The sequence below is a fragment of the Saccostrea cucullata genome, unplaced genomic scaffold, assembly GCF_032062105.1.
Source record: "Saccostrea cucullata isolate Sc308-1 unplaced genomic scaffold, CSIRO_AGI_Scuc_v1 ctg2305, whole genome shotgun sequence".
Lineage (NCBI taxonomy): Eukaryota > Metazoa > Mollusca > Bivalvia > Ostreida > Ostreidae > Saccostrea > Saccostrea cuccullata.
In genome coordinates, this window is record NW_026929684.1 from 296333 (window position 1) to 315248 (window position 18916).

The following is an 18916-nucleotide window of genomic DNA, read 5'->3' on the forward strand; positions in this document are numbered from 1 at the left end:
TTTTAGAAACTTAACTAGTGTCCTCCAGTTTACACACTATATGAATACAGGGCTCTCAATTCTCTAAAATTGGGGCCGTTCAACGGCCCCGTTCCCAATGCAAAAAAGGTACCTTTTTCCCCAAAAGAAAGGTGTAAATTTCCCAATTTCCATCCAGAGTAAAATATTAATTAAGAAATAAAAGTCCATCAAACCTAATCGCAAAAAAAACCCAAACAAAACACATTTGCAAATGAAAGTGAAACTGTACTACTATTTAATTAGTTCGCGCCAAATGCATTCGTAAACTGGTTCGGGAAACCAGGTTATTGTTATATTGATATAACTATGAGTGCAGAGTATCTTGTTATGTAGTTTCGACAAAAACCAGCATTTTGATTTCAAAAATAGACATTTCATTTAAACATTAGTAAGCTGCACCTAGAAACATACCCGTGCTTCGGCATGTTCAGTCTCGCGCTGTATTGGTAAGCAAAGTTGCCCATGTGATCGAGGAAATTCGGGACTATGTGACTAGCGACTGTCACGCAGTAAGACATATAACCACAATATCAACACTCAAAGATAGTAATGACAAAGCTAATGTACTTTCATAAATAGCCTACGTACCCATGTTTATTCTGTTTAACTGTTTATTCAAACCAGAGTTAGCATTGATGATAAAATGCTAGGAAAGCAAAATTTGAGGATTTTTTTTTAATGAATTTGTGTTATCCAACTTTTCCCAAAATGACGATAATTTTCCCAATTTGAACGGCCCCGGCCCCAGTCCCAAAAAGTGGTGTGAGAGCCCTGGAATAGTCAAATATTGTTATCTAAAATTCAAAAGGACATAGAATTTTTTTTTAAACATTTAAGGATTCAAGATATCCAGGGTAAAATATACTGAGCACACGGCGGGTGTGACAGGTCGGCAGGGGATGCTCACTCCTCCATGGCACCTCATCCCAACTCTTATGTTTTGGAGGTCCATGTTTGTTCTGCTCCTATTTTGTATTGTTTTATGGACTTTTGATCTTGCAATGAATACTGTTCATTATCTCCATATATTTCATACATAAAGATCAATGATTAAGGGAAATTAAAAAATCATTTTGGTATTAACCCATGGAATTTGAGATGTCAGTATTCCAGATACTGAAGCTCAACTGTATTATGCTTGCAATACAACTTATTAAATTTTTACACTGCAGGTCACCATTGACTTGCCTGTAATCTTTTTGGTCTTCATTATGGATGTATCATGTGATCACAATCACATAAGCTCTTTACATTGGTTGAAGCAACCTGCTGTTCAAAAGTGACAAGAATGTCAGCTTCTACAACTCCTATATAAGGAAGTTTAAATCTTCACAAGTATGGTATTAATTGTTATCTTGACTTTATGTGAAGGGCAAATACAAAGTATTGACAGTTTTAAATGTCATCTGCAATCCTCCATTTACAATTAGAGATAGCAAGGAAAAGACGTTCTGTCTAGTACATGTACTTTCAATCCTAAGTGCAACCTTGACTTCATATGTTTACAATGGGTATATGACCATAAGTTCTAGGTCATGATATTAAATTTCTTTTTCATCTGCAAACAATTTGTCTAATAAAATTGAAGCTTTTTAAAATGTCTCTATAAAACAAAGAAGGTGTACTGATCCTTATTACAATTAGCAGAACAGGTACACATAATAATAGACATGAATGTGATTCCTACAAATTTATTAGCAAGGGACATCTAGACATGTAAATTCAGTTTAGCCTTATTATCTCAAACTCAAGGGAGTGTGTGCTTTGAAAAAAACAGAGATGTATATTAAAAATTAAACAATTCTTTTCTTGACCTATTCTTCATATAAGGATTTTTTTTCAATGCAATAATTAAATTCTTCAAAAACTTCTTGTTTTTTAAGCTCCAGGTCTTTTTATCCTCCCACAGTTGGTATAATTTCAATTTTTATCACATTTTCTCAATCGCATCTTCAAGGTTAATGGACTTTGATTACGTAATCTGTATTTCACATTTATCATCTGATCTGAATGTCAGCTACTGGTTGGACGTATTATTTGAGGGAGCGCGTGCATTGCATTATTGCACAGTTAAGGGTATGTCTGCATGCATGTGTATCATACTTAATCATCTGGAAAAGTTAGCAGAAAAGGTTGTGTGCAGACCCGAATACAAATGAGCTAATGAAGAAATATACTCACTCTTACAATATCACAATAGGATAACTTAATCATAGTTATTAATTGACCAATCAGTATCACACCACAGTAAGAAAGTAAGTGTTTACAAACTGTTGGTTTCATGTTTTATCAGATGAGCTGCCCAGGTTCTACAGAGTTTAATTTGTGTGTATTGATCTTGAGCCCGCAGTCATTAAGTGTTGTCACGGATGGAGTCCCTTGGGAACTTGACTCTTTGACTCTCAGTTTTAAAATCGATATTGTCACACAAACTCCGATCGTAAAAAAAAATTCTAAATAGGCTTTGTGTTTAGAAAAATGTCACATGTAGGACCTGGAATAAAACACTACCCTAACGAGAACATTAATGCAGAACAGAGAGCTCAGTACAGCTTTCTTGGGAATGAATGGGACATTTGCATTGTCAATTTTCAAAAATCTTATATTCGCTGACCATAAATCCCTCCCTCCCTTTCAATGTGTTGCATATTCTTTAAACTGGAGTTTTTGCAAATAGATAAAATAAAAAATTGTTCCATTTAATTTATCAATATTCTTTCATTGAATTTTTTACAATAATTTTGTTTCATTAGACCATAATTTTTTGAAGTAAATCAATTTCTCTAAAACTCAATTTTCCAAAATTTCTTATCCATGAATTAACTGATAATTTCAATGAACCTGAAAAATGAACGGATACATCAATAATTACACTGTCTGTGCCTTTGATTGCTTTGTTTTCTATGACCTCAGGGTCAATAAACACATCATCGGGCCTTCTCAGGGGTCAAATTTACACCTGTATCAGATGCTCAGTAAAGAGTTGTCTCCCTTGAGAAGCCCCATAATTCTGGTCAGGTCAATACAATTCTGTGTTTCAATCAAGTTAGGGCTTTCCTCAGGTCATATACCACTGACGTAAAATGTGATGGGTAATGATGATTAAATGGAGTCCCTGGATAATTGATATACAGTCAAGGCCAGAGGACTTGGAGCATCTGAGCTCAGAAATGAAGCATTTTTAGGAATACAGTGGATATAGATATTATCAAGGGAATATTGACATGCACACTCTCCCCCAACCTCTCCCCCTCTTCCCCCCTCTCCTTATTTATATCCGACCCTCTTTTAGAAAATACAATCTTTTTTACCTATGCTTTGCCATGGTATGTACATTGAACTTCCATTGGCATAATATTCTGCCAATTTATATCTGTATTACTAAAATATGATCTCGAGATAATTCTACTGAGAACATGCATGGCCATGATTACTCAATGTACTCAATAATGTTAGAGAAATAAATATCAATTTCATAACTTCAATTTGCAAAATTATGCTGGTTATGTATACTGCTAGCTTAATTAACAGTGGATCTTCCTTCCTCATGAGATAATCAAAAGACACCTGTGTGATGTAGTAATAATTCTAATATACATATATAAAAGAAAATCATGAAGAATTAAAATGATACAATCTCCATATACAGGGTTCGACACTAACATTTTAAGGCTTTGGTCCGGCCGGACTAGTGGTTCTTTACTTTTACTAGTCCGTGGGCAATTTTATTAGTCCGTCAAAAATAATAATAAATAAATAGAATTAATGTTGCAATGTACTTTTTTGAAATAAACAAAGCATTTACATGAAATGTGTATACGAAGAAATCGTTGAAATCGCACAATCAGAAACTACGATCATATTCCCGATCTCATTCGTTTTTCTCTATACATGATTACATCATCTAAACATCCGACATCTTTATTTATGTGTCATACTAAATCATGATCACTTAAATGTTTAATTTCATACGATGAGTCCTAAAATTAATAGTCTCGTTCAACCAGACGCTCGGCTGTCTCCGTGAACTCCGACCAGCAGAGAGTCTGGTAAAGAATCACGTAAGCGTTTGTAACCGTCAGAGGGCGCTATCTTGTTTTCATTTTAAAAATCCTTTTTGAAATCAAACGTTCAAGACGTTTCTTCTGCTTGATTGTGACTTTATATTAATAAATTGGTCTTTAATTAGGGATACCAAACGAGAAATTACAATATCAATCAAAGGAATGTTTATTACGCAGGTAGGGCTACACTACTTTCACTTTTGCTTTCGTACAGAATATTTGCAAGACATAATAAAACACGCTTACCTATAACTGAAGGGCATTACCGTAAACAATTCCTCTCTAACGGTTTTAACTTTTAGACATATAACTTTCACATCTTTAACTTATTTTTCTGTTGATTTATCATGTATTTGTTTAAATCTTGTAGGTGTGTTCTTTTCAGCCAATCAAAAACTTTACCAGAATTTCGGTAAGCCTCGTTTTGGCGTCACAAACGATAATACGTATCTTTACCAGACCCTCTGGGTGGTCGGAGATTTACGGAGACAGCCGAGGGTCTGGTTGAACGAGACTATAAAATTAAGCGCCAAATTGACTCAGAATTACCTAACTTCCCACCAAGAAGCTAGAAAGCTAAAAATAAATATGGGGTTTTCCAGTGAAAGTTGTCAAAAATTTGAACATCAGTAAATTCTGTTTTCTCCCAAGAAATTTTATTAGTCCAATCGGACTAATTTGCTACAATTTTTATTAGTCCGAATGAAAATGTATTAGTCTAAGACTAACGGACTAACATTGATGTCGAACCCTGCATATATCATATAGAAACAATCATATAATGATCTGGTATAGCTATAACTATTAGCCAATATGTATATACAGAGCAAATGGTAAATCTAAGTCTCCTGTCATACTCTAGTCATGGTTTTTGTACTGCTTTGTTTCATCATTTCAAATTTAATATATAGTACTGGAATAATCTGTTTATTTATCGAGGGTCAATGTTCGTGGGCAACCATTATTTTAGTGGTTCTTATCTCAGGGGACATAATTTCGTAACTTGCATATAGAGAATGTCCATTGACATCTTTAACTACAATTTCTCAGTTAATATAAGGGTAACCAATGAAAGCCAATGACTTTGACGTTTGGTCCCCCACAATGATCAATGACGATTTCCCACTATCACTCAGCTGAGTTTGACTTATTCTTTTAGTAGAGAGTCAGAAAATGGCATATATATTGCTAGCAAGAATTTTCCCTAAAAAAGTGTAAAATCTATAGAGGAACTCATTAGAGAGGGATAGGGTAATTATAGTTCTACCCTTCAGAAATCAATGAAGCTGACACCTCAGTAGACATCTGATCTTCCGCAGTGGAGAAGATGCTGAAACAATACAGAGCCATTATATATCTACATCTGTCGCAGTGAGACAAATATCAAAACAGAATCCATACCAATATATAGCCATAACTAAGATCTGCAGGAGTGCATATTAGCACTGGGAACAGTTTTGTTTTTTACCATGATGAATTAATGAATTCTGATGAAAGTTCTTACCTTAATTGTTATATGTTCGCAATGTAAGAAAATTTTGTTTCTTAAATTTGCTCAAATTATGCACAAGAAGAAAAATTTGATTTTCAAATTGACAGAATTACTAATGTATCGAATTGTAAGCTGGAAACAAGAACTTTTTAATTTGCAATATATGTCCTCATGCAAAATGTCGTAAATAAGATTATCTCCCTTATTAAGGAACTTAAAAATTATCCTGTTTTCAAGCAGCTTAGTTCAAGTGTTCTATTAATTGTCAATAAAATTGACATAGGGAGAGGAAAGATGATGTCATTGAATTTTTTCAACAATTAAACATTTTAAATGCTTGAGAACAAAAAATTTCATATATGTCTGTTAATTCTTTTTTTCTATGGGGCCAAAATAAAATTATTGTTTGTTTGGAATTGCCGCTCGCCTCTGTGAAATACCCCTGTGGCAACGCACTTTGAAAAAAATTTTTCAAAGTGCGTTAAAATTGGGACATACTCAACGCACTTTGAAAAATTTTTCAAAGTGCGTTAAGAGTTTACATCAATACATTTTACCATGGATACACTTAACGCACTTTGATAAAAAATGTAAAAATAAAAATTTTGATTTTAGATTTTAGTAATGGAAAGATTCTATTTCAGTGTTATTTATCTTTCAGTAAACTTATATATGAATCGATTTACTCCTGTCGAGAAGAGAAGATGGGAAGATGGGTAGAAGATCTCTCTCTAAAGAATAATCCTTTCTCTTTCAATAGAAAGGCGTCGGTAACAAATAAAACGGGGGAGGGGAGTAATAAACCCAAAAAGAATAAGCCGCATTTTCAATGCCTATGTGATGTATATCTTACCAAAATAAGTGGGGAGGGGGGAGGGCTAAGCCCCCCTCCCCTTGCCCTTCGCCCAGTTATGATGCCTATGCTATACCCAAACAATGGATATGTATTTAGATTACTGATAGATGTTGAAAAATATCAATAATTGAATTAACTTAAGACAGTTGAAAACTAGAATTTTATAAGTACAGTAAAACGTATGAAAAAGAAAGGATTTTTATAGTCTTGGAAAATCAAATTGCCCATTTTTCTTAAGATAAATCTATCCTTAAGTCGTTCACTTTTAGCCCCCCCCCCCCCATCTACTTATTGCAGACTAGAAATTTAAAAAAGAAACGAAGTAATATTAAACAATCATCTCTATTGCCCTTTTACAATATTTATCAAAACCTAAAATATTTAAAACATCAATATCTCAGGTCCTGAAGTGACCTTATCACCTAAAAGTTATTCAACCAGGGTCAATTATTTATCATACTGATTATTTGAAATATATTGATCAAGCTTTATATTTTTTCAAAGTGCGTTAATATGGTCGAAATTAACGCACTTTGAAAAGAAATTTAATTTTTTCAAAGTGCGTTAGCTTGGTCCCAAATTTAACGCACTTTGAAAAAAAATTTCAAAGTGTGTAATTTTTCAAAGTGCGTTGTAACATACCCCCCGCCTAAAAATTTTTTTGGCAAAATATTGAAAATATTTTTTTTACGTTTTTTCGTCTAGCACAAAAATGAAAGCCGCCAAAATGTCAGACCAGTCTGGATGTAAAAAGAGGAAAAGTTATCAAAATCACCACAGTTCATTGAAGTTTCTATTTTTTTTTTTTTTTGCCAATTGTAATTTAACAACAATTTTGTAAAAAAAAAAAAAAAAAAATTATAAAAAAAAATAAATAAATAATCCAAAAAAAATCCCGCCTCCCTCCCTCCTGGGACTGAAAACCCCCAGGAGGCAATTCCAAACAAACAATTTTTTACGGATGGCCTGGGACGTGATATTTTTTTAAGACTCTCTATTTGAGACATGCATTAAATGGCTAGGACAAAATGCATTATATTCAAAATCACCCAAAAAACCCAAAGCCACTGTCATGACAATTAGCCATCTTTTCCCTCCAATGCATTAGCATTCTACAGAATTAAGAGGACATTTCCGTAGACCACTTAGAACCAATCAAAATTTCAACAGACATCACTAGCACAATTTGATTCCATTTCACAAAGCACAATCTGTTGAAAAATCACATTATCTTGGAAGACTGGGTGACCATAATGGACGACATCAATCTGAAAATGAGGCTGGAGAGTGTAAAAATGGTCACACTCAACGGCACAAAGGGAATCCATTGTTCCCCTACCATCACACCTAAACAGGCGAAAATTTCAATTTGTTAGATCAGTGAACAAGGAAAAACATTCAGAATGAAGCACAGATAGGACTGACATTAAACGCTTTTAAAATGTTGACAATAATTAACCTAATTTTCAAACTTCAGAGAAGCACATCCAATGGCAATTTATAAACATATTAAAAGCATTGTCCAAAAAAATGAAATTCCCCCTTATACCATCAACTTAATAAGGGCATAAATTTTAAAGTTCTCAAGTGTGATATATATATATATATATATCTACATTTATCTGTCAGAGGTATCTCAGATTATTACAATATCTTTATAGCTCCTTATACTAGTTTATAATAAATAAACTCCCTTGCCTAGGATGCAATACAGAGCTGCAGCCTTTCATACCAATCTTACAGCTTAATTCTGACATTGCTGTGGATATATCTTTAATATTTCATGACATCTGATGTATCCCTCACCACCCTGTACTACAATATACATGGTACATCAAGATCATTGGGAATGGCTGATTGAATGGCGCATTATGATTTCATTATAAGCTTCACGATCTGTGCTCTTCTGATAGGATTGACCATCCAAGGAGCTGCCCGCGTGTCTTATAACTCCTGAGACATCTTCACCATTTACTTCGTTAATCTCGGATCTCGGATCACGTCCGTGGCGGAAAAAATCGCACGCAGGCAAAAAAAGTTAATGATGCAAGCATATCTGAGCTTGTCGACAGAATCGATGGCCGAATTGACCAGCGATCGTCAGATTTTCACAAGCAGTGGCAAGTGATAATTTGGTAAAAATGAATTCCCCGCGATTTATAAGTAATCAGGCCGACAGCGGCTAGTGCTGCTGGTTGAAATTTTACGTCCATATTTGCTACACTATAAACCCAGGTAAATTGTCCGAGTGGTTGCGGGTGATAAATTTCTCGGTATAAATTTTGATTGATGTCTCCCTACAGAAGCTGCGGAAATTCACGAACAATATTAAAAGTGCTATATCCTGACCAGCAAATGTGGCTCATTTTCCCTGACAGGCTCTCGTGACGAGTAAAATGTCTCTGGAAACATGGTTAAATTACGATACATGAACGCGGAGAGAGAGGAGAAAAAGTATATTGGATTTCCTTGAGAGCAAAGACTGATGGATAACCCAAGACAAGTCTCGCTCTGTTGAAATAGATACAGTTTTTGTCCTTCTTCTTTCAGTTTCTCTATAAAATTGCACGATTTTCACGTGATTCTTCTTAACAAACCAGCCACTGCACATATTGACTGTTTTATTACAAGACAAAAACTCTAGGCACCTTAATGCATTGTGCATTAGCTTTACAGTATTTAATGAGTTTAAGAGTAATTATGATATCAGATATGGCAGTGATTGAATACACAAAATTCAACTGATAAACTCAATGCAAAGATTCGTAAATCCACCAACGAAACAAAATCTATTGATTTTGGTTCCATCATGAAAAAAGTTTTCAGCCTTCATTAATTGCATGCAGGCAGTGTTCCCCGATTTCTAATTGTTTCAGCCACAATCAGCTGAATTTTGTCTTATTCCAGTGTGATGAAGTGTGTTTTACTGAATTCTTTCTCCATATTGATTTTCCCATATATCCCCAACTTGTAATTGGGTGTAATAAAATTTGTCTGGGTATACTCAATAAGCACACATAAATAAAACATATACTTATTGCATATCCCATAACAATTTATTGAGAGAGGGGCACAGAGTCACGGAACTGATAAATAAATTTAATAAAAAAAAAAGTAAAATCAATGGAAAGCTGACAGAGAGCAAATTGGTTTCCTTTCTTAAAACGGGTTTCAGGCCAGACTTTGGCTTAGTTTGGATACAAAAGTCCCTCATAAAGCATGCTCTCTGATGTTTGTTTGGGAGGCTGTGTGCTACATATTTCAGAAACATTTGTTTGATCAAAGATTCATGTTCTATCTGCATGTGTATATACCATAATCAAGATCAGTTCTAAAGATGTTTTCTATAATAAGATTCATCCCTAAACTTTTTTTTCCTCCTCAAATATTGATCATTATCACATTTTGGGGGCCATTTGTATTTTTAATTTTTTTTTTTCTATTTCCAGATCAAAACTGAAAGAAATGATCTGTGAATTAACATTTCAATAACTGCAAGATTTTTCAAAAATTCCAGACTTGCACAGATTTAGAATTTTATCAGATCTCTATTACATGAAATTACACAACTTTACAAGCAATTGATCACTGATCACCCTCGCTAACATTTACCAATGATGTTTAATGATTAACATAAAATCTAACATTATCCCCTTGCCACAGTAGCTGTCAAACATTCTGTACCTGTTCGGCTAAACGTAACAGACGTGACATATCAGAAACAAACGAGACTTTAAATCCAGCACAGGTAACGAGGTGCGAATTGACAGGTAGACAATAATTAAGGTGTTTTGTAGCCCTAATGGACCCGTAAGATTGCCCATGATTAGGCTGTCAAACAGGTGTAGTTGTCAATGGATGTTTGTTGTTCGGTCTGTCAATAACTACTCGAGGGGATTCCTGATCCAATGTCAAGTATATATATACAAATGCTCCATAACGGACTATCACCATACAACTTATCAGAGGCTATTTTTCATTACTTATTGAAATCGACTGCTCTCTAATTAATTAGAAATAAATTTCAAGGGAGGGGAAATTGAATTAAACAGCAAAATTTTAATGATTTACTGAGTCAAACATGACTCTCTTGGGTAGCTTGTAAGCATTATAATCTTGAAATTAAGTGTAACATATTTCAAGAAAAAGAAATTATTTTTTATCCTCATCAATCTCCGCCAATGGCTGGATTGAAATACAGAAACTAATTACTAATGTAGATATTTTCAAGGATTTTAAGTAGACTCACCTTATTGGGGGTACGACGGTAATTAAAATGAAAGAGAAACCTCTGCATTCTGATGTTCCAGAAACCTGATGAATTATTAACCAATTAAAACCTGTGGACATGAAAAATTTATGTAAAAATTCCTACCTTGTGCAAAGTAACTGAGCCAGCACCATAGTAGAGTAAAATCCCAGATAAAATGTTGGCTTCGCTTCATGATTTAAATTCATTTAATGCTGACTGCTTGTCCAGCGAGTCCATATCTCACAAAATGTCCTGTCCTCATATCTTCTTCACACACACGTTATATTCCACCTGCAAGACAAATAATCAAGTTTGTAAGTCTTGTCTCTGTAGATCTTAAAGGTTTATAAAGTACACTCAACACATAATATCCCAAAATATACTCTCAAATTACAGTATCATATGGCCACTAAGAGACACTGTATTCTAAGAATCAACTTAAACATTAAACCACACCAGGACTGCTACAACATCACAAAATCAAGTTTTCAACAAAGACTTAAATTCACTCCAATATACAGAATAAAGCTCTGTGATGCAACAGAGTATGCACAGATATACCTCCAAGGTTGGAAGAGGATGGTTGTTATAGAATAATGGTAAATCTCTATTCCTGCAAATGACAGTCAATTTACAAAGAAGAGATTAACTAAATCTCGCCAGCTCTAGGCAGACTATTGGAGCTGCCTACCGATGCCTGCAGGCCGTCAACAGACAATGGACACTACACATGGAAAGCCAGGGACAATGTGATTGTGTCCCAGCAATCAATGGAGACCTTTGGCTCTGTCGCAGAGACCACGGTCTCATAAAAAAAAAAAATACGGAGGATTTATGTTTCCAGGATCTGGAACTCATCCTTTATTTACTTTGGAATCTAGCTTAATACCTTCATATACAGAATAAAACATTTTAGTATTATATATATAAAATTCCTTCACATTAAACAATGGCTACCTTAGGGTATACTTTTCTGGGTCAATAGAGTTTACTGAATGGCAAATTATTGCAGTAAAAATGACCTTTTAAAACATAAATCAGAAAAAGATTTACAATATTAAATAGACTGGCTATATACAAAGTTTAACTGCTTTTTTTCAATCAGTACACATAACTGAATTCTGTTTAAATGAATACTGAGACACCTTTAAAAGGATTTGTACCTAAAATTACTTAGATCAACCTGTACATATTACAATCCTAATGTTCTCCTAGCTGTTTGAAATTCTAAAAATTTGGGGCATTAAAAATTAAATGAGTAAGGATTTTACAGATCATAAATCAGCTGGCTATTATATGGGTTTAATTTAGAACTTGAGGGCAATCTCATCCATTATCTTTGATACGGATATTAAATGCATAAATTTCCACCCCTATTGAACACCTGCTCTATCACATTTCTGATCTTATTCAAATTGTTCTTATAATTTCCAGCTATAATTAAATTTATCGTAGATAAACTATAATTCCATATGAATAACTATTTTGCCCTTCTTTTTCCTCGATGCAAATATTATTGAATTATTAAGACTTTTTAAAATTCATTTTATATTATTGTTTCTTATTACAGTTACTAATTAAAATTACAAAATAGGAGCAGAGCAAACACGGACCTCCAAAACATCAGAGGTTGGATCAGGTGCCATGGAGGAGTGAGCATACCCTGTCAACAGGTCTGACACCTGATGTGTGCTCCTTGTAATTGTAATCACACATCTTATAACTGAGCTTCAAAACAAAGTATTTATTAATAAATTTAACATAAATTAATCCTTATAAAACCATTTTAAAAGTAACTTTTCAAAATATATGCATGTTCACATATAAATTTAAGAGTACTCACTCTTTGATAAGTTTTTATATATGGCTGTAAAGAGATCAAATCATATCATATAACTCCTTCAAGAGTGTCAGTTGTTTCAAAACCAATGTTTCCAAAAACAAGATAATTCTCAAGTAAAAAACAGCAATTTACCAAAAGAGAGAGCTAATATTCCATTATTACAGTCACAATCAACCACTGCTATGATGCGCATTCCCTGTCTCTCAAATCATTGTCGGAAGATTGCGTCAAGAGCAAAAACGTGTCTCTCAGAAAGGACATTGCATGGAAAGTGGAGCTACAACATCGGATCTTCTCATTAACAACCTTAATCCATAAAATAACACTGCAGGACTCGAAAAAAAATCTATCACAAATTCCTTCATAAAAACTTGATGCTACAAATTTTAGATGAGCATCAAAATGTGATTTTCACTCGCAAGTCTACTTCACAGCAATTAAGTAAAATGAGTAATGCATTATACACCCTTTTTTAAAGATTAATTTAGTTCCTTCTATGATGTAAATCTCTAACTTCACTAAGTAATAATGGAACAGTTATTCTGCTACAGTTTATATTAATTGTCACAGTAAAATTCGATGAAGAAAATTTTATAAGGAAAAAAAATAACACTAACGCAATCCCTGGTTTATTAATCGGTAGGAAATGTCACACAACTGAATACAGCCTGGAATGTTATATTTCAATTTCAGCCGAGTATTGTCAATTTCCGAACAGCAGAAGCGAAATCGTAAGTCAGATGGGGACAGAATAAAAGATCTTTCTTTGGTACGATCGTGAAAGACAATTCCCTGGGTCTGTGTCACACACAATGAGTCACTGGTGAGGCTGACACAGTCAGAGAGAGCCTTAATGAATAAATTCACAAATTACTCCAAGACTACTCTACAAGCCAGACTTTAAAAACATGGAAACTCTTACACAATGTGGGTCGTGGGAAAGTTAACTCTGAAATCTGTAGATCTGAATCTTTTTTTAAAAGCTACAATTTACCTGATAACATTGATTTTATTCGAGATAACTTTGTTACGGAATTATAAGATCAAAACCTCCGATGTTAAAATCACTGAAGTAAAAAATTTGATAATTAACATTTATAACACAAATGACATTTCCAGTCGGCAAAATTGAAAACGAAAACTTCACTCAAATTGTTATTAGCACTCTTAACTCATTAAAAAGTTTTTTGCATGTAGTTTGGAAATTATGTTACAGAATCATGAAATAATTTTAAATATTCTTTTTATAGATGCATGACAAAGATAATTAATTACACCCTAACTATTTCAGTAATATAGTAAGCTTGATAAATACACCTCAGTGAATCATTACTGTGTATTCATTTTATGTCTATATGATATCTTTTTCATAAAGAATATCAAAATCATCTCATACATGTAAAACATATACACATATGTACAGAAAAAGCATCTTCAAAATAATTCATATAATTACAGTTTAACATGAAAAACATCTTAAAACTGTTTTTCACCTTGCATGCATCTGATTGTCATCATGTATTCTCTTTCTGCAAGTGTATCACATAAAAGAATATACAATTTCATACATTTTATTACATTTTATTTCTATACCATTATTAAAACTTATAATTGCATGGATCAGGACATGCTGTATGTGTACTTTAAAAATGTTTAACCCCTCCTTTAAATCCCCTAGTAATTAATACATTACATCATTCATTCCATTAAGTACCTGTACCATTACAAAAGAAATGAAAAAAAATTTTGATGATAGATATGCTTTGAATTATTTTTTTAAAATAGCAGTCAGTCAATGCCCAAGGTAATTTGATCGGTAAAGGGACTAAATTCTTTATCATCAAAATGCTACCACCTCATTATTAATTATTTCTCCAGCGCCCAAAAGCTTGGACAATCGGTTCTGCCAGGCTTTCCTATGTGTATAGAAAAACTGATTAATTTGCTTAAATCAAATTCAATTTTTAGATTTTTTTTAATTCCTCTTCCCTTTCTTTATTAAACCTTGGCTATGTGATAATGTTAATTTTTTATATTGCATTTAATTTTTTATATCTTATTATTAACTGATATTAAGCCATACAATTTACATTAATGCACTCAGTGATCAAATATTGCAAATGAATGTGCTGCAGTTCTTATTAGGGCAATGTAAAAATACCCTATGGTTACCACAAGAGACAGATTACTCTAATGACTTTTGTTTGTCTTAATTCTGTCTGTATATGGATCTGATAATTAGGCAAATATCATTATTTGCCAAATAAATTACCATGTTTAAACATACGAATATTTGCTAAAAAACAAAGTGTAACATTAAAAAAATCTATAAATATTCGTGGTCAGCATGTATTTTGTCTGATAGATTTTTTTTTTCGCTCTGACTTGTACCTTCTGACTTTCATTAACTATTCACCACAAATAATAGCTTCTCCGTTAATTTCCTGCGATAAAAAAAATCAGGGGTGTACTTAAAGAGATTAAGTCCTTATATCTAAATCTGATATACCCTCCTCCTCCCAATGCCATGCCAATTCCTCATGTATTGATGATTTAGCTGTGGCATATTAACATGGTACAAGAGAACAAGTACATTACAAGGATAAACTCTGCTATATTCATTGAGTATGCAGGGTATTTATACAATATATATGATACATTTAGTAGACTAATGACTGCATGTTCTGATTTAAGCAAATTTACCTCATTGTTATAAAAAAAATTGCCTAGAATTGTAAAATTTTATTGATTTCATTCGACTGCAAAATAACAGGTCATGAAATATTAAAGGTTTATATCAGAAACAAGAAGCTTCCAGGGTTTCATTTTACGGGAGGTTAGAGCCTCGGAGCCGAGATTCTAATAACATGATCATCAGCTTAATTATTACTCAATTAATTCTGTGTTGGTGATGATTGATTGTAAGTTATTAACCTCTTAATATATTAAGCTAAATACAATATACAGCTGTTAGAAGTCTTACCGGTACTTTGTAAAGAGATGTATTTCAGAACATATAGCTCCCTCTGATCAAAGCATAGAAAATCACACACCATACTCCACAGAAAACTTTTAACCAACTGTATCTCCATTATAAATTTGTATCTATATACATCCTGTAAACATTATAAATTAATGGGAATTCCTTGCCAGAAATCAATGCTTGGGGTATATATAAATACACACTCTGGGGGTTGGGTGACCAACACAGATTGGGAAACAGATCTCTCCAACAATAACTTCCCCCTCGCATAAATCTTCTCGTAACAATAACCTTCTCTGTCAAAATGGCCCGACAGATGTCCAACAGGATTAAAATCCTTCACGGCAATTGTGTAACAAGCTTTTAAGGTGAGAGGGTTTTCCTGAGACCGGCTCGTTTTATTACAGGTAGTTTATAATAAATAATAGCCCTGCATGGTTTTGATATCATTCTTTCTGTGCCATGTGGTGCTTTCTATGCAAGTTTATTTTAAAAGTATCTCTCCTGATGCCCACTGCTAGAAAATCTCCTGGCTTAGTCCAATTTATAGCTGATTCAAAGGGAGATTAAGGGACATTAGCTTAATGAAGACATTGAACATTGCTTGGAAATTAATATTACTTTTCTGTAAGAGACTTTGGTTACCTAAGGCAGAATTAATCAGCAGTGTGTAGCAATATTGCAACCGTATGAAGACAGGGAAAATCTGCCAGAATTAAGCTACATTATGAATACCCCAATACAAAGAATATAAGCCATATCTTCACAATTTGTTTGGTTTTACAATTATGAAAGAAAATATTTACAATTGCCCAGCCAAATTAAATATTGCAACTGCTGCTTACATAAACGGAGAGACACAAAAAATAATCAATTTACCTGAGTTTTCTTGTGCTCGTAGAAACATTAATATAATTTTGATCCTCAATTATTGCACAAACAATCAACTTCACTTCAACACAGTAGCTAGGATTCCAGTCCTCGTTTCAGCAAACGCTACACGAGAAATAAAAATAAAGCGTGGCATCTGTCACTGTTACACTATTGTCAATCAATAGCCAGCATTAATGAAAAAAAAAAATTTAAAGGTACGTGAGGTGTTTTTTATGTATTGGAACTCTACGTGCTCCTGACAATGGTCTCTTTGAACCAATAGAGCACGAGGAAATCTCCCGGGCGTGAAAAATGTTGACTCCGCCACACAATGAAGGGATGCATCGATTTTTGAAAAAAAAAAATTACGAAGATGCTCTCTCATGGTTGATTTGGCTCTGAATCTTTTTGCATGTTGACATTTCTGTAGCAGACGTTACATAAAAATTGTCTCCTGATGGAACTTGCTTTAGGGGCCGACCAGGCGAATTAATAGCTGGATAAATGGACTAAAATATTGAATAAAATGTGGAATAACTTCAGTCAATCGCAACAAGCTCCAAGAGGACTACGACTCTGCCGAGTGCTTTTAGCCGATAGAGTTATTCCTGACAGAACAAAAAACACGGACATTGGAGCTTAAAACTTTAATAAAAACGACAGATTTTCCCCTTAGGAATCTGTCTGTGTAATCATTACAAAAGCTAGCGATAAATCTATTGTAGATGTTTGAGGTCACTAATATTTGATCTCAGAGTATTCTTTAATACCCAGCACGTCATAGAAGCATAAAGCACTGAACGCAATTTGCATGTCAATTCATTAACATCTACATACAACAACGGAACTGCCAATCCTCTCATTTCCTAAAATCATCCATTTAGCTTTAAAATTACAGTACCTATAATAAAGTGGAAATCTGGCTTGTCTCCTAATAACGATAGTTTGATCAAGTAAAATGGGTCTTTTTTGTTATTATTGCCTTTAACAAATATCATTGGTGCCATTGAAGGTTTTGCAATTCAATTCAAATGAATTCTAACACACAAAATTTTCAGGGATTTTGTCTCTTTAATTAATTTTACAATAGATGTCCCTCTATAGTTGAATACAAATATTGAACATTTATGAGTACTTCAGGGATTTCTTTCAGAGGAGAAGTGCATCATCTGCCGTGGGTAAACAAACAGACAGACAGGCAATAAAATAGAAGAGACATTTACGTGTCTACTCAGGAATACTTAAACAGGCCGGTGCCCATAAAAGCAAACAGAACATTGTAACTGATTAATCATAAGTTCATAATTCTTCAAGACAATGTGTTTATTACAATGAGATGGACAAGTCTGACACATCATGTAGGATTCTGCAATCTTCTCAGCTCTAATCATTGATAATAAAATGGTGGTCATTACATGGTAGAAAAACTTCAGTCCTCTTTCACAAGAAGGAAACAGAATTTAAAAGATCTCAGGAACAATCCCAAGCATGCCCATATATGGGTGTGTGTGTGTTAGAAACTCAATTCCATCTATCACAAAAAGGGAGTGTGGTGCTTAATGGACATGCATGCATGTCTATATATAAACATAACTTCTTTAAATATGTATTTTTTCCCCCTCAAAATACTGTAAAGCACACCCTAAAAACATCTGATGTCTGATTTGAAGGATTATTAACTTCAAAAATGTGTATTACTGAATTTAAAATCGTTCAGCTCAGAATAAAAGTGTTTCAAAATTAACAATAAAATTCATTAAATTTTGCCATGAAAAGAAAGTGATAGAGATCATGAAGACAATTATACAAGGCAATTAAGATGAAACAGAAAAAAATTCATTAATCCCAATGGAACAATAAAACAGAAATCGTGCATATTCTTTAACCAAAATTCAATTTAACTGATACAAAAATAAGTTTAATTTTAAACTTCCTGGTGAGTGATTATTTAACAACTCTCTATGCTGATTTAATATAATGTGCAGAAGTCAAAAGAAAAACCCAGGAGAGACACAATTTTCTCTTTGTCATCATCTCAACTCATGTCATGACAAGCAGAGTTTGATTTTTTTGTGATTCAGGAAAAAAAATCCATATTCCCTCCTCTATTTCAGGAGAGCATTAAAAGGGGAGATAATCCCCCATGCTGACTGATAACACAGGACGGCCATTAAAGTCAGTGATTGAGTCTGGTGATGTGTGAAATCCTCAGTCCCTTCATCAGGGCACCTCACTGCACATTTATTGTGATGAGGTTTGTTTTTTCTCCATTAATTACCATTAGTATCTCTGTTACGTTAATTGATGTTGCTGATGTAGGATAAACATCTTGTGTCTTCACAGTTTTATTGCCGAGTACATGATGAACTAGCTACTGTATTGGACTGTGTGCATCAACAATGCACTTAACATTCCCCAGCATGAAATAAACGAGAGATATGAAATCTCTTTTAATATTTGGGATTTATACTTAATTAGCATCCTGCAAATAACTTATTCTATAACTTGATTATGAAGCTTTGAGATATAAAG

At 33.6% G+C, this 18916-nt stretch overlaps 1 protein-coding gene across 2 annotated transcripts in view; it reads right to left on the reverse strand.

Moving 5' to 3' along the window:
* Positions 1 to 18916, reverse strand: part of LOC134281810 (neuroglian-like) — a 58977-nt gene that overhangs the window by 32238 nt on the left and 7823 nt on the right. The window contains exons 1-2 of one of the 2 annotated variants that reach the window (XM_062764244.1): positions 16391 to 16652; positions 10809 to 10976 (exon numbers count right to left, since the gene is read on the reverse strand). In XM_062764244.1, the coding sequence (XP_062620228.1) occupies positions 10809 to 10878 (70 nt within the window). In that variant the 5' untranslated portion in view covers positions 10879 to 10976; positions 16391 to 16652. Of the gene's footprint in view, positions 1 to 10808; positions 10977 to 16390; positions 16653 to 18916 lie in introns of those variants that run through there. The other variant, XM_062764243.1, reaches the window with a different exon arrangement.